General features: G+C 47.3%; 1 protein-coding gene across 4 annotated transcripts in view; it reads right to left on the bottom strand.

Annotated features, from left to right (window-relative positions):
- RASGRF2 (Ras protein specific guanine nucleotide releasing factor 2) overlaps positions 1-2751 on the bottom strand; it is a 401708-nt gene extending 398957 nt beyond the window's left edge. For 3 of the 4 annotated variants that reach the window (XM_077288397.1, XM_077288415.1, XM_077288424.1), the window contains exon 1: positions 1893-2730. In XM_077288397.1, the coding sequence (XP_077144512.1) occupies positions 1893-2168 (276 nt within the window). In that variant the 5' untranslated portion in view covers positions 2169-2730. Of the gene's footprint in view, positions 1-1892 lie in introns of all 4 variants that reach the window. The other variant, XM_077288405.1, reaches the window with a different exon arrangement.
- Positions 2752-16060: the final 13309 nt, after the last annotated feature.

The following is a 16060-nucleotide window of genomic DNA, read 5'->3' as shown; positions in this document are numbered from 1 at the left end:
GAACGCAGCGTCCCCCCTGTGTAAGGAGAAGGTGGTTCAGCAGATGGTAAGCAGGGAGTGATTGGGGCAGGGTGCCCGGGCTGCTCGAGCCCTGCTGGAACAGAGATGCCCCCGAATCTTTCCCATACAGAGCACATAGTGAGTTATGCTAGAAAATCCTGACACTGTGCGCAGGCAAGCCCTGCTGTGTATATGAGCCCGGCTCCCGGTCATAGTGGCCGTTTTCAGAACAGTTTCTTATGTTACTTATATGGAATAAGGCAAGTAATGATAATGATTGTATTTCTATGGCGCCAACATATTCCATGGCACTTTGCAATGTAGAGGAGTAATAAAGACTCCATACAGGTTCGTCTGACTTCCCTCCAATGTTTATAGGGGTCTTTAGGAGATTGAAGAATTAAGGGGGCTCACCCTGCCCAGGTAAGGCATCACCACCTGAGTCTGATTAACCACTTACTGGACTTCACCATGTGCCATTAATATATAACAGAGGAGGTCAGCCACCATATACTGTAATAAGAGCAAAGTCGTATTTCTCTGCCCGGCATTGGATCTGGATTGGAGGAGTAGTGGGATCATTTCCCCCACAATGAGCCATTGTGCAGCAGCATCACCACATATGTTATAGGGCACGTTCATGTACAAAACTAAACGAAGAGCTAAAAGTGCTGCTCCCACCTGCCAGTGACCCCCACACTGTGCCCGCAGACCACCTTCACATGCATCACCCATGGGACTCTATAAATATTACAAAATGTACTAACTTTTACAAGCAAAACACCGCAGTCAGGAATAACTAATACAGAACATCACACATGGGCATTAGTCAGGAATAACTAATACAGAACATCACACCTGGGCATTAGTCAGGAATAACTAATACAGAACATCACACCTGGGCATTAGTCAGGAATAACTAATACAGAACATCACACCTGGGCATTAGTCAGGACTAACTAATACAGAACATCACACCTGGGCATTAGTCAGGAATAACTAATACAGAACATCACACCTGGGCATTAGTCAGGAATAACTAATACAGAACATCACACCTGGGCATTAGTCAGGAATAACTAATACAGAACATCACACCTGGGCATTAGTCAGGAATAACTAATACAGAACATCACACCTGGGCATTAGTCAGGACTAACTAATACAGAACATCACACCTGGGCATTAGTCAGGAATAACTAATACAGAACATCACACCTGGGCATTAGTCAGGAATAACTAATACAGAACATCACACCTGGGCATTAGTCAGGACTAACTAATACAGAACATCACACCTGGGCATTAGTCAGGAATAACTAATACAGAACATCACACCTGGGCATTAGTCAGGAATAACTAATACAGAACATCACACCTGGGCATTAGTCAGGAATAACTAATATAGAACATCACACCTGGGCATTAGTCAGGAATAACTAATACAGAACATCACACCTGGGCATTAGTCAGTAATAACTAATACAGAACATCACACCTGGGCATTAGTCAGGAATAACTAATACAGAACATCACACCTGGGCATTAGTCAGGAATAACTAATACAGAACTTCACACCTGGGCATTAGTCAGTAATAACTAATACAGAACATCACACCTGGGCATTAGTCAGGAATAACTAATACAGAACATCACACCTGGGCATTAGTCAGGAATAACTAATACAGAACATCACACCTGGGCATCGTCCCTATAGGTGACAGCCTACACTCCGCACACTGCTGGCTGCATTATAGCAAACAATCACAGACAGAGGCGATTAATGAAGGGTTAAAGACAAGCATTCTACCTCTGAACTCTCCTCTGCAGGACCCCAAGGTTAACACTATCGTGTCCAGAGCCTAAAGTAGCGGAGCCGAGCGCATCCTTACCTGCTTCTCCATGGTCTCCTTCCCCCCACTGGCCACTATGGGCGGTGGGACCCTCTCACAGCTGCAGCCTTCCAGCATGTACATCCCCGAGGGTCTTCCACTTTGCTCTGTCTCGAAATAGAAGAGGACATTTTGGAACAGAGCGAACCACTTTTCGTGCCACCTGCTGGTTTCGGTGGCCTTTTTGCCGAGAGTGCCCCTTTTGGTGCCCTCCTTGCGGGCCAGGAAGGCCAGGTACAACGCATGGCCCTCGTTACACCGGACGCTCTTCTGCATGATCCGGACCTTCAGGGCATATTCCCCCCAGCAGCGACCCCTGGGGAAGGACACCGGGCGCACCGTGGTGCAGTGCCCCTTACAGCTGGATGCCAGTGGGCTCAGTGGCGGCCAGACGCCCTGCTGAACGTGCAGTGTGCCCGGGTCGGTGTGCACATGGGGCTATGCAGGACTGTGCAGGTACACGGGCATCCTCCGGGGCACTAGGGCCAGGTGTCGGGATGAGGCAGGAGGGCGCTCCTCATGGTGCGGAGCAGCAGGTGCTAGCAGCGCTCATGTGGAGGAGCAGCGGGCTGTGCCTGCAGGTGAGGCGCCTGCCTCGGATTAGCCGCAGGGTCCTGCTCTGTGGAGAAGCAGCGACAAGTCTTCTGCTGAGATCCCACGTGTAGAGAGTCGCAGGGTCCCACTCCCAAACTTACTTCCTCCCCCCACCCAGATCCACAGCACGGCTCCGGGAGCGTCGCCAGCTGAGCGCGCAGGAGATGCAGGCGTCCAGCAGGGGGCGCAGTGATCGGCTTTGTGCGGAGCCAAGTGTGAGCACAGGCTCCTCCGCGCCGCCGACAGCCCGTGCTGCCTCTGTGTGCCGGGGCCCCGTGCCTGCAGCCTGACAGGGCATCACTGTGAGAACAGTCATTGCCGGTGCACGCCTCAGCGCCAGGTGTCTAGGAGCGTCACTTCTCTCTGTCAGATGGCTGTAGTGCTGTGTGTGCCCATCGTGTGAGGCAACCTTAGAAATGCGCTAGCTGCAGAGCCCGCGTTGCCCGGGCATAGTAACTAACAAATTACAATGATTATATTGCACATAAAATCGTTTCACATGATCTATTCAACACTACAGATTTGCACACTTTAAATGATTACCCAAGTATTGATAGTATTTTATTTTTAACTCATTCAAGAGCCTTTTGATAAACATTTTTGTTTTTTCCTTCCAGTGCAAGGTATTTGTAAGCTAAAACTTGGAGTAAAACAATCAAAGGATGTTGGAAACGTCACCACTTCTGTATTTTTCTCCAACTTGTGGTTTTGCCTTATAAATACTGAGGTAAAATACTGACCAAATACTGAACGTGTGAATGTGGCCTTATACACAGCCTCCACCTGCAGCACCTCACTCTTCTCTATACACACACAGCCTCATAATGCAGCAGCTCCTCACGAGCAACTCCATTCTAGCCACGATGGAGACACATGTGGCCTGTGCCTGCCGCGCACTGATAAAGGCGGCAGCCCTGATTGTAGCTCGCAGCGGATGGGACATCACAGCCGGTGAGTTTTGCAGGGTGGCTTTCGAGGTGAATGTGTCTCCACCCATGTGCTCTAACAATGTGGCCCGTGTGGACAGGGCTTTGCTGGTGGAGTGAGTGTGGCTATGCAGAGTGGGCACGGTTACACACACACACACACACACACACACACACACACACACACACACACACACACACACACACACACACACACACACACACACACACACACCCTTTATATATAGATAGATTACACTGCACAGGATCAGAGTAACAGCCTGTACAGAGCTGCATTCATAATTCTGCTGGTCACCTGTCACTGGGGAGACGAGTACAAGGTTCCTAAAGTGATAACCTACCAACAAGAGACAAAAACCACAGCGTCAATAGCACAATAAAAACACGTAAGCTAAATTACTTAGTAGATACAGGAATCTGGTTCTATTCCTTAACCAGAGTTGTCACCTCCTGCTACTTTGTTGTGTGACTTTAAGCCAGTGAGCTGTCAGTCAATCAGGAGAAGCTGGTTGATGGGAATAGAGCTGGAGTGGCAGAGGCTTGGGAAGAGCTTCAAGCAATGACTAAAACACATTTTTAAGGTATGCTTAGCCTTTCCATTGGCATCTATTGTAAAGTATAGAGCAGTTTCATAGCAGAGTACACCTGGAGAATGGTTTGTTCAGTTCTTTTAACCTCTTCCCAATACAGCCAATTTACATTTTTTTGTGCTTTTGCTTTTTTCTTTCCCTTCTTTTTTAATTTTCTTCATTAATTTTACGTTTTCATAGCTTGGACATCAACAACCCTGAGACCGTGATACAGTAGACAAAGTAATTAGGATCCTAAAGGACATTCATGACGACTACTGACTTGGGTAATTTGCGCATTCACTTATTCCTTGGGTTCATAGGGAAAGGAAGACAGTGGCCCAGTATGTGAACGCGATGCAGGAGGTAACAGCCCACGTCACTAAAAAGACTCATAAAGAGTATCGGGGACTGGAGCCGCTGGACGAGGTGCTAAGGGACCAGTTGGTTACATGCTTGAGGGACCCCTGTCTGAGACGAACGCTATAGGAACATCTACATTATAACCCCAGCATGAGCTTCCTAGAGGTCGGACCCAAAGCTAGGGTCCAAGAGCGCGAGGTACCAGCTGTGACAGGTGTGGTCTGGAGCCATTAGGTAACCGCCTCTGATCTGCCTATCGCCGAGCCAGATTGGGCTTGAGATTTGTGGAAAGAAATGCCCCTGTAACAACTGTACGTAGGATGAACAAAACATTCAATGAACAAACAAATTAATGAACATCTGTGCAATATGAAAAAAGTTTGATGATCACCAGCTCTCAAAGTACTTTGCAGAAGTACACGGGGGACTACTGCATGGGGTTGATGTAATAGGCATTCAAACTATTCAAAAACAGCACAATGGTGATTTTATAAAAGAGATGTCAAGGGCTGAGAGCCGTTGGAGTTTCCAACTTGACACCTTGAGGACAAGAGGTATAAATAACGAAATTGAAGACTGACACTGGAATTAAATCTCCACGGCTATTTAAACCCACATAGCTGCATTAAGGACCATCCCTGAGGAAGGAAACCGATAGATTTCTGAAACGCATTGGATTTTGGTTCTTTTTGTCCACTGTACCTGATCGCAGCATCATCATCACATGATCGCAAATGTCACGTGACCGAAGACGTCACACAGGTCCTGCAGGCATCAAAGGTAACACACGCCGGACTCTGTGCACGAGCGCTTGACACCGGCTGGAACAGCACTCCAACTTTCTACAGTCCTTATAACTTGCAGTGCAAGCTGCCCGCCTGCCATATTCTTAAACCGGGGAATCTACTTAAAGAACTAAACACCAATGACATCGTAAGAAGACATTAATATTCTCATATCCATACAAGGTACTCTCCATGTGGTTCCACCGGTAATGCATGCATAGTATACTTTTATCACCACTCCTTGTGTCATTAGGTGGCTTGTGTTCAAGGGAGAGCCATGGAACAATTTCGCTGACTATGGCATTGATTAGTCTCAAACAACACCTTGCCACCCTCAAGCAAACAGGACTTGTATGAGCGCTTCAACAGGACTTTGCTGCAGATGTTAAGGACTCTAGAAGAGGATCAGAAGATGAGACTGCCTGAATATGTACAACAATCAGGTCCATGCCACCACTGGGTACACGCCGTACATGATGCTGTTTGGTCGGAAGGGCCGAGAAATCACTGAACTGGAACTCAGACCAGAGGATGATTGTACTAGCAGCAGTCTGAATACTTGGGTGCGAGAACATATACTACTACATGCTACAGAAACTGAGGCGGCTGATGGGACAGAAATTTTGGAAGGTAGATCATCGAAATGTGACCTCAGTGCAGGAAGTAGCGCTCCAACCGGGAGATCGGGTACTGATAGGGGCTAAGCGCCCTATAAACAAGTGTGATTATTGATGGGAGGTGACTCCCCACTGAGTGATAAGAAGGATTCCCGGTGTATGAAGTCCAACCAGAAGGAGAGTAAGAGGTCCCTAAGGCCGGGATCACACATACGCGAGATACGGCTGAGTCTCGCAGGTGAAAACCCAGCTCTAGCACCGGCACTTGGGAGCGGAGCGTGCAGCTCCATGTATTGCTGTGCGGCTGCACGCTCTGCTCCCAAGTGCCAGTGCCAGAGCTGGGTTTTCACCTGCGAGACTCGACCGTATCTCGCGTATGTGTGATCCCGGCCTAATAGGGAGCTACACCAGAACATGCTGCATCCCTGTCTTTCAGAAGGAAAAGAGAAAAGTGCCTAACGTCCAAAAGAACTGTAAAATGCTGGGTCGAGGAGGGCTGCTGATGATGAGGGCAAGTGGATTGTGGTCTCCCAGGCCCCGATGGAGGCAGCGCCACCGCCTCCCACTGGATTTCAAAATGAGCCTGAAATCGAATCTCCGCAAGAAGCACCCAAAGTCCCAAGTGCCCCTGTGGAGCCACCGCAAAAGGAGGTTCGTAGGACTGAGTGTGTCAACTTCGGTATCGCACCTACAAGGTATGTGCAGTGGTATGTGAGTTCACATGGCAACGCATCATACAGAAGGTTCACAAGTGTGCTCAGTTACTGGCAATAATAGGACCACCCTGAAGAACAGCAAGATCTGTGCAGTTTCTGGAGAGTTAAAAGAAAGGTGGAATGTAAGAGTGGAAAGTGGAAATTTATGAAACTAGTCAACTACCACGGCACTCGCAATTACTTGCTGCCATTTGCTGGTTGGACTGAATAAACAGGAACTGAACGATCAGGAGAGTATTCCCAGAGAGAGGAGCTTGACGAGCAAGAAAACAAGAAGAAGAGGTATGCACAAAAAAAGGGATCACCTTGTCTAATATTTATCGAAGATATAAGCAAATACACATACAACTTAACCACAAAAGGATATAAAAACATTTAAAAAGCCTAAAGCTAATAAGAACCTGACCCTATATTAAGGTCTTCCCCAAAGTCACCGCAATATATGAGGGTACGCCATCAGAATAAGATCTACATATATCAAACAGGAGTATAAATGTAATACAGTAAATGACTTACAAAAACAATAAGTACATGCCAGAAAATCAGTACAAAATAACTTGTTGATGATGTGCTGCCATCCAAGACAATCAAATAACCTGCTTATCAAACAATGCTTAAAGATAATAAATAAACGTACGGTATATACTAGTGTAAAAGCCTAGTTTTTCAGCACTTTTTTTGTTCTGAAAATGCCCCCCTCGAGTCATTGTCGCAGTTTACAGCGGGAGGGGGAGCGCGGGTCACAGGAGGCAGGAATCAGCGGCTGTGGCTAAAGCCCGTGCCCCTGCTAAAGATAAATTAATATGCACTGCACTGCCAATGAATATTCTTTTCTCTTATAGCGCATGCACAGTTACAGCTGCAGCTGCCAGTTTCCAGCAGCTGCCGGGCTCTCACGGGTGCCCGCTCATTAAGGTAATGAATATTCACCTTTCTCCACTCCCATAGGCATGGAGAGAGGTAAATATTCATTACCTAAATGAGCAGGGACACGTGATCGCTCGGCCGCAGGAACTGCTGACACCGGAACGAGATGCTGCGAGCATGCAGGGAAAGTAAGTAGGATTTATTTTTATGCTTTTTTTAATGGGGGCCATACATACAAGGATGGGGATGAGGAACCATGCAGACATGAATGGGAAAAGGAGCCATGTATACAAGGATGGGAATAAGGAGCCATGCATACAAGGATGTAAATAAGGAGCCATGCATACAAGGATGGGGATAAGGAGCCATGCAGGCAAGGATACCTGGCTTATACTCGAGTCAATAAACTTAGCCCAACCCTAATCCAACCATAACCATAGCTCTAACCCCAACCCTAACCCTAGCCCAAACCTAGCTCTAACCCCAATCCTAACCCTAGCCCCAACCCTAACCCTAATGGAAAAATATATATTTTTTAATTTTATTATTTTTAACTAACTAAGGTTTGATAATGGGGGGTTTGATTTACTATTTTTGTTATTTTGATCACTGTGATAGGGTTTATCACAGTGATCAAAATGAACCAAAAGGAAAAATCTCCTTGTCATGCCTCTCTCTGGTTCTGGGGCGGCTATTTAATGCTGATGGTTCCTGGGTCAGGTGTCGGTGATACTTCCGTGTACTCGGTTTGCGGTTGCTGACCCAGGTTATTCATCTGTAATCATTGTGCCTCTGTGCGTGAGCTTTGTTGTGTATGACCCGGTTCTGTCCCCTGACTTCTGCCTCTTGTTTACTGCTCAGTACTTATCTGTCTTTCCTGGTACTCTGACCCCTTGGCTCATCTCGGTTTACTCTTCTGTCTTGCCCCTGGTACCTTGCTCTCATCCGGCTCTTGACACTTGGCTCCCCACTGACTACGTTATTCTCTGCCCTGTGTTCCGCGCTCTCGGCTTATTCCCCGTCCTCTTGTGCTGTGGCTCCACCCCTCTGCAATAACGTGACTGTCTAGTCACAGGTCCTGTGCTTACTGCGTGTCTTAGTTTCAGGTCCAGTGCGCACTGCGAGACCTGCTCCTTTCACTTCCAGCTCTCAGTCCCGTGCCCCCTGCTTGCACCATCTTGGCTTTCCACAGTGACACTCTCAGTGTCATTACACTCCTATTGTTGCCTGGTGCAGGCCGGCAGATCTCGGGCGCACTGCGCATGCAACCGCCATTTTCTTCCAGAAAGAAAATTCCGGGGGCCGGAGGACAGAGCCAGAGGGTCCAGGGACACCGGAGGTACCAGGGAAGGCTCAGGGGATCCCATAAATGGAAAATCTGATTTGTTTTGCAATTGCTGTTATTCCGTGAATAGCGGTGATCACGGGACTGGGGATGGTAAAATCCAACCTGAATCATGTTCTCCGGGGTCTCAGCTACCACCGGTAGCCGAGACCCGGGGTGCTATAACCTTATTTCTCAGCACCGTTATGGCAATCATATTTTTCATGCCTATAGAATACAGTGGCTACAGCTGCTAGAGAGGAGAAGAAAAAAAAGGTAGACATGATTTTCAATACAATCTTTCAATGAGGACCCTCATTTTTCATGTGACGTGAGAATGCCGAGGTACGGATTTTGACAGTTTATATTGACCAACTCGTGTTTATTTCAAGGTTATCATCTGGACAATGCAGCAATGTAGTGCATTAAAGGGGTTGTCCACTACTTTCAATTAACCCCCCAATGTATCCATCCGGGGCCCCTAATGAATTGTGTAATTACCTTTCATTGCCATTTCCGCCTGTGAGCGGCGCTATGCTGGCGGCTGAGTCCGGGTCACGTGACCCCCAGGCTGCAGCCGCCGCTTATTTCCACCGACGTCACGTCAATTTCCAGACTCTGGAAATTGACGTGATGTCACTGAGCAGGCATGAACCAGCCGCCACAGACAGCGGTCACTCATCAAGAGTGACTGGGCTTTGGGCTTCGCTGGGGGCGGGCGAGGCAGGGATGTGAACGCTGTGTTCTGGGATGGGCGGGCGCGGAGGAGTCTGTGGGATGTGCCGTGGTGCTGCGCTGGGATTTGGCGTGGTGCCTGCGCCGGGATGTGCCGGTGCCTGCGCTGGGATGTGCCGTGGTGCCGGCATGTGCCAGTGCCTGCGCCGGGATGTGCCATGGTGCCGGCATCTGCCGGTGCCTGCGCCGGGATGTGTCGGCGCCAGGATGTGCTGTGGGGCTGCGCCGGGCGGTGCGGTGGGTCCGCTGGCCGTGCTGGGGTCTGCGGCGGGCGGGCATCATTGCTGTGTGTCTCTGTGTGCAGGCATCATCCGATGGGACTACAAGTCCCATCGGATGATGCCTGCTACAGTGACAGTGAGTGACACATTAGCCAATGATGGGACAGTAGTAGTCCCATCTTCCGGCTAATGTTTTGAATGTAAAAAACAAAACAAAACCACATATACAGTACATACAGACATACAGTACATACAGACATGCAACATGTAACACGCAACATGTGACGACATGCGACGGCATGCGACATGCGAACTGTTACATGCAACATGCGACGACATGCAATATGCGACATGTGACGGCATGCGACATGTGGCGACATGCAACATGAGACGACATGCAACATGCGACGACATGCAACATGCGACATGCAACGACGTGCGACGGCATGCGACGTGACAACATGACATATGTAACATGTGACAACATGTGACATGCAACATGTGACAACATGCGACGGCATGGGACATACGACATGCAACTTACAACATGCCACATACAGTACATACATACAACAGACATACAGTACATATAACATACAGTAGATTACATACTCACCATCACTTGTCACTTTGTTCCCCGAAGCCAGTGTCACCTGTAAAAAATATTAAAATAATAAACAAACACTATATTCCCTGATCCGCAGAAATCCAATTAAAACGAGTGTCCCTCGCTGATCTCCCGTGGAGAGCAGGAGCATCAGCTGATGCGACCGCTCTCCAGGGGCTCCAGGAATACAGTGATGGAAGGTATCCTTCCACAATGTATTCCTCACAATGTATTCCTACGCCCCTGTGAGAAAATAGTCCCTAGTCTCACTTTTGGCATTGCTGTGTGAGAAATTTCCCATGCAGCAAATGCCATAAAGTGAGACTCTGAATAATAAATAATAATAATAATTTTTATTTATATAGCGCCAACATATTCTGCAGCACTTTACAACTTATAGAGGGGACTTGTACAGACAATAGACATTACAGCATAACAGAAATCACAGTTCAAAACAGATACCAGGAGGAATGAGGGCCCTGCTCGCAAGCTTACAACCTATGAGGAAAAGGGGAGACACGAGAGGTGGATGGTAACAATTACTTTAGTTATTTGGACCAGCCATAGTGTAAGGCTCGGGTGTTCATGTAAAGCTGCATGAACCAGTTAACTGCCTAAGTATGTAGCATGTTGTGAATTCCATTCTCGGGCTCCCTCCTGTGGTCGTGAATGGTACTTTGGTGAGTTCTGTCCTTGGACACCCTCTGGTGGCTTTGAGTGGAACTGCTGATCTTTGAGGTTGGCTTTCTCAGCTGCTCTCGTTTATTGCTTCTGCTGGCTTCCCTATTTAACTCTGCCCAGGTCGTTAGTCCATGCCAGCTGTCAATGTCTCAGTACTGGTTCAGATCTCTCTTGGATTTCTCAGATGACCTGTCTACTCCAGCAGAAGCTAAGTCCTCGCTAGTTCATTTGCTGTTCATTGGTTTTTGAATATATTTCTCAGTACATGCTATGTTTCAGTCCAGCCTGCTATTATGATATTTCCTTGCTAGCTGGTAGCTCTGGGGGTGCAGAGCTGCACCTCCACACCGTGAGTCGTTGTGGAGGTCTTTTTGCACACTCTGCGTGGTTTTTGTAGTTTTTATTACTGACCGCATAGTTCCCTTTCCTATCCTCTGTCTGTCTAGAGAAGATTCAGCCTCCTTTGCTAAAATCTGTTTCATTCCTGTGTTTGTTACTTCCTCTTAACTCACAGTCAATATTTGTGGGGGGCTACCTTTACTTTGGGGAATTTCTCTGAGGCAAGGTAGGCTGCTATTTCTATCTTTAGGGGTAGTTAGCTCTTAGGCTGTGAAGAGGCGTCTAGGGAGAGTTAGGTACGCTCCACGGCTATTTCTAGTGTGTGTGATAGGATTAGGGATTGCGGTCAGTAGAGTTACCACTTCCTCAGAGCTTGTCCCAGGTTTTTCCATTTTAACCATCAGTGTTGTGAAATTGGATTTTGGGCTCCCCCGGTGGCCACTGGTGGAATTGAACTGGTGTGCATCATCCCCTCTGTTCACCTGTTTCCATCAGGATGTGGGAGTCGCTATTTAACCTTGCTCCTCTGTCACTTCCATGCCGGTCAACATTGTAATCAGAAGCCTTTCTGTGCATGTTCCTGCTGCTAGACAACTCCCAGCTAAGTTGGACTTTAGTCCTCGTTTGTTTTTGCATTTTGTTCCAGTTCACAGCTGTAGTTTCGTTTCTGTGTCTGGAAAGCTCTTGTGATCTGAAATTGCCACTCTGATGTTATGAGTTAATACTAGAGTCTTAAAGTAATTTCAGGATGGTATTTTGATAGGGTTTTCAGCTGACCATGAAAGTGCCCTTTCTGTCTTCCTGCTATCTAGTAAGCGGACCTCAATTTTGCTAAACCTATTTTCATACTACGTTTGTCATTTCATCTAAAATCACCGCCAATATATGTGGGGGCCTCTGTCTGCCTATCGGGGAAATTTCTCTAGAGGTGAGCCAGGACTATATTTTCCTCTGCCAGGATTAGTTAGTCCTCCGGCCGGCGCTGGGCGTCTAGGGATAAAAAACGTAGGCAACGCTACCCGGCTACTGTTAGTTGTGCGGCAGGTTTAGTTCATGGTCAGTTTAGTTTCCATCCTTCCAAGAGCTAGGACTTATGTTTGCTGGGCTATGTTCTCTTGCCATTGAGAACCACAACAGTTTGACCGGCCAAAAAAGGGTTAAATTAATTGACAGAGAAAGGAGAGAAAAGAGAAGTCTGCTGAAGATTTTTTTTTTTTTTTTTTTTTCCCCTTCCCTTCAGTTCTGAGTGTGCTTGTAATTGAATCTCTTGCAAGTCTGCCTATATTGCAGCCTTTCTCTCTCTCTCTCTCCTTCTAATCCTGGAATGGCTCTGTGTTCACCTGTTTAAAATGGATATTCAGAGTTTAGCTGCAGGTTTGAATAATCTCACCACGAAAGTTCAAAATTTACAAGATTTTGTTGTTCATGTTCCTATATCTGAACCTAGAATTCCTTTGCCTGAATTTTTCTCGGGGAATAGATCTTGCTTTCAAAATTTTAAAAATAATTGCAAGTTGTTTTTGTCCCTGAAATCTCGCTCTGCTGGAGATCCTGCTCAGCAGGTCAGGATTGTGATTTCCTTGCTCCGGGGCGACCCTCAGGATTGGGCTTTTGCATTGGCTCCAGGGGATCCTGCGTTGCTCAATGTGGATGCGTTTTTTCTGGCCTTGGGGTTGCTTTATGAGGAACCTCAGTTAGAGCTTCAGGCGGAAAAGGCCTTGATGTCCCTATCTCAGGGGCAAGACGAAGCTGAAATATACTGCCAGAAATTCCGTAAATGGGCTGTGCTTACTCAGTGGAATGAGTGCGCCCTGGCGGCGAATTTCAGAGAGGGTCTCTCTGATGCCATTAAGGATGTTATGGTGGGGTTCCCTGTGCCTGCGGGTCTGAATGAGTCCATGACAATGGCTATCCAGATCGATAGGCGTCTGCGGGAGCGCAAACCTGTGCACCATTTGGCGGTGTCTACTGAGAAGACGCCAGAGAATATGCAATGTGATAGAATTCTGTCCAGAAGTGAACGGCAGAATTTAAGACGAAAAAATGGGTTGTGCTTCTATTGCGGTGATTCAACTCATGTTATATCAGCATGCTCTAAGCGTACTAAGAAGCTTGATAAGTCTGTTTCAATTGGCACTTTACAGTCTAAGTTTATTCTATCTGTGACCCTGATTTGTTCTTTATCATCTATTACCGCGGATGCCTATGTCGACTCTGGCGCCGCTTTGAGTCTTATGGATTGGTCCTTTGCCAAACGCTGTGGGTATGATTTGGAGCCTCTTGAAACTCCTATACCTCTGAAGGGGATTGACTCCACCCCATTGGCTAGTAATAAACCACAATACTGGACACAAGTAACTATGCGGATTAATCCGGATCATCAGGAGATTATTCGCTTTCTTGTGCTGTATAACCTACATGATGTGTTGGTGCTTGGATTGCCGTGGCTGCAATCTCATAACCCAGTCCTTGACTGGAAAGCTATGTCTGTGTTAAGCTGGGGATGTAAGGGGACGCATGGGGACGTACCTGTGGTTTCCATTTCATCATCTATTCCCTCTGAGATTCCTGAATTCTTGACTGAATTTCGTGACGTTTTTGAAGAACCTAAGCTTGGTTCATTACCTCCGCACCGGGAGTGCGATTGTGCCATAGATTTGATTCCGGGTAGTAAATACCCTAAGGGTCGTTTATTTAATCTGTCTGTGCCTGAACATGCTGCTATGCGAGAATATATAAAGGAGTCCTTGGAAAAGGGACATATTCGTCCTTCGTCATCTCCCTTAGGAGCCGGTTTTTTCTTTGTGGCTAAGAAAGATGGCTCTTTGAGACCGTGTATTGATTATCGGCTTTTGAATAAAATCACGGTTAAATATCAATATCCGTTGCCACTGCTGACTGATTTGTTTGCTCGCATAAAGGGGGCCAAGTGGTTCTCTAAGATAGATCTCCGTGGGGCGTATAATTTGGTGCGAATTAAGCAGGGGGATGAGTGGAAGACCGCATTTAATACGCCCGAGGGCCACTTTGAGTATTTGGTGATGCCTTTTGGTCTTTCAAATGCCCCTTCAGTCTTTCAGTCCTTTATGCATGACATTTTCCGTGATTATTTGGATAAATTTATGATTGTGTATCTGGATGATATTTTGATTTTTTCGGATGACTGGGACTCTCATGTCCAGCAGGTCAGGAGGGTTTTTCAGGTTTTGCGGTCTAATTCCTTGTGTGTGAAGGGTTCTAAGTGCGTTTTTGGGGTTCAAAAGATTTCCTTTTTGGGATATATTTTTTCCCCCTCTTCCATCGAGATGGATCCTGTCAAGGTTCAGGCTATTTGTGATTGGACGCAACCCTCTTCTCTTAAGAGTCTTCAGAAATTTTTGGGCTTTGCTAACTTTTATCGTCGATTTATTGCTGGTTTTTCTGATGTTGTTAAACCATTGACTGATTTGACTAAGAAGGGTGCTGATGTTGCTGATTGGTCCCCTGCTGCTGTGGAGGCCTTTCGGGAGCTTAAGCGCCGCTTTTCTTCCGCCCCTGTGTTGCGTCAGCCTGATGTTGCTCTTCCTTTTCAGGTTGAGGTCGACGCTTCTGAAATCGGAGCTGGGGCAGTTTTGTCGCAGAGAAGTTCCGATTGTTCCGTGATGAGACCTTGTGCCTTTTTCTCGCGTAAATTTTCGCCCGCCGAGCGGAATTATGATGTTGGGAATCGGGAGCTTTTGGCCATGAAGTGGGCTTTTGAGGAGTGGCGTCATTGGCTTGAGGGGGCTAGACATCAGGTGGTGGTATTGACTGACCACAAAAATCTAATTTATCTTGAGTCCGCCAGACGCCTGAATCCTAGACAGGCGCGCTGGTCGTTGTTTTTCTCTCGGTTTAATTTTGTGGTGTCCTACCTGCCGGGTTCTAAGAATGTTAAGGCGGATGCCCTTTCTAGGAGTTTTGAGCCTGACTCCCCTGGTAACTCTGAACCTACAGGTATCCTTAAGGATGGAGTGATATTGTCTGCCGTTTCTCCAGACCTGCGGCGGGCCTTGCAGGAGTTTCAGGCGGATAGACCTGATCGTTGCCCACCTGGTAGACTGTTTGTTCCTGATGATTGGACCAGTAAAGTCATTTCTGAGGTTCATTCTTCTGCGTTGACAGGTCATCCTGGAATCTTTGGTACCAGGGATTTGGTGGCAAGGTCCTTCTGGTGGCCTTCCCTGTCTCGAGATGTGCGATGCTTTGTGCAGTCTTGTGACGTTTGTGCTCGGGCCAAGCCTTGTTGTTCTCGGGCTAGTGGATTGTTGTTGCCCTTGCCTATCCCGAAGAGGCCCTGGACGCACATCTCGATGGATTTTATTTCGGATCTTCCTGTTTCTCAGAAGATGTCTGTCATCTGGGTGGTGTGTGACCGTTTCTCTAAGATGGTCCATTTGGTTCCCCTGCCTAAGTTGCCTTCTTCTTCCGAGTTGGTTCCTCTGTTTTTTCAAAATGTGGTCCGTTTGCATGGTATTCCGGAGAATATCGTTTCTGACAGAGGAACCCAGTTCGTGTCTAGATTTTGGCGAGCATTCTGTGCTAGGATGGGCATAGATTTGTCTTTCTCGTCTGCTTTCCATCCTCAGACTAATGGCCAGACCGAGCGGACGAATCAGACCTTGGAGACATATTTGAGGTGTTTTGTGTCTGCAGATCAGGATGATTGGGTTGCTTTTTTGCCTTTAGCAGAGTTTGCCCTCAATAATCGGGCCAGCTCTGCCACCTTGGTGTCTCCTTTTTTCTGTAATTCGGGGTTTCATCCTCGATTTTCTTCTGGTCAGG

This window comes from Ranitomeya variabilis, chromosome 1, assembly GCF_051348905.1.
Source record: "Ranitomeya variabilis isolate aRanVar5 chromosome 1, aRanVar5.hap1, whole genome shotgun sequence".
Classification (NCBI taxonomy): domain Eukaryota; kingdom Metazoa; phylum Chordata; class Amphibia; order Anura; family Dendrobatidae; genus Ranitomeya; species Ranitomeya variabilis.
The sequence above is the reverse complement of the archived record's forward strand: the minus strand, read 5'-3'. Positions and strand labels throughout refer to the sequence as shown.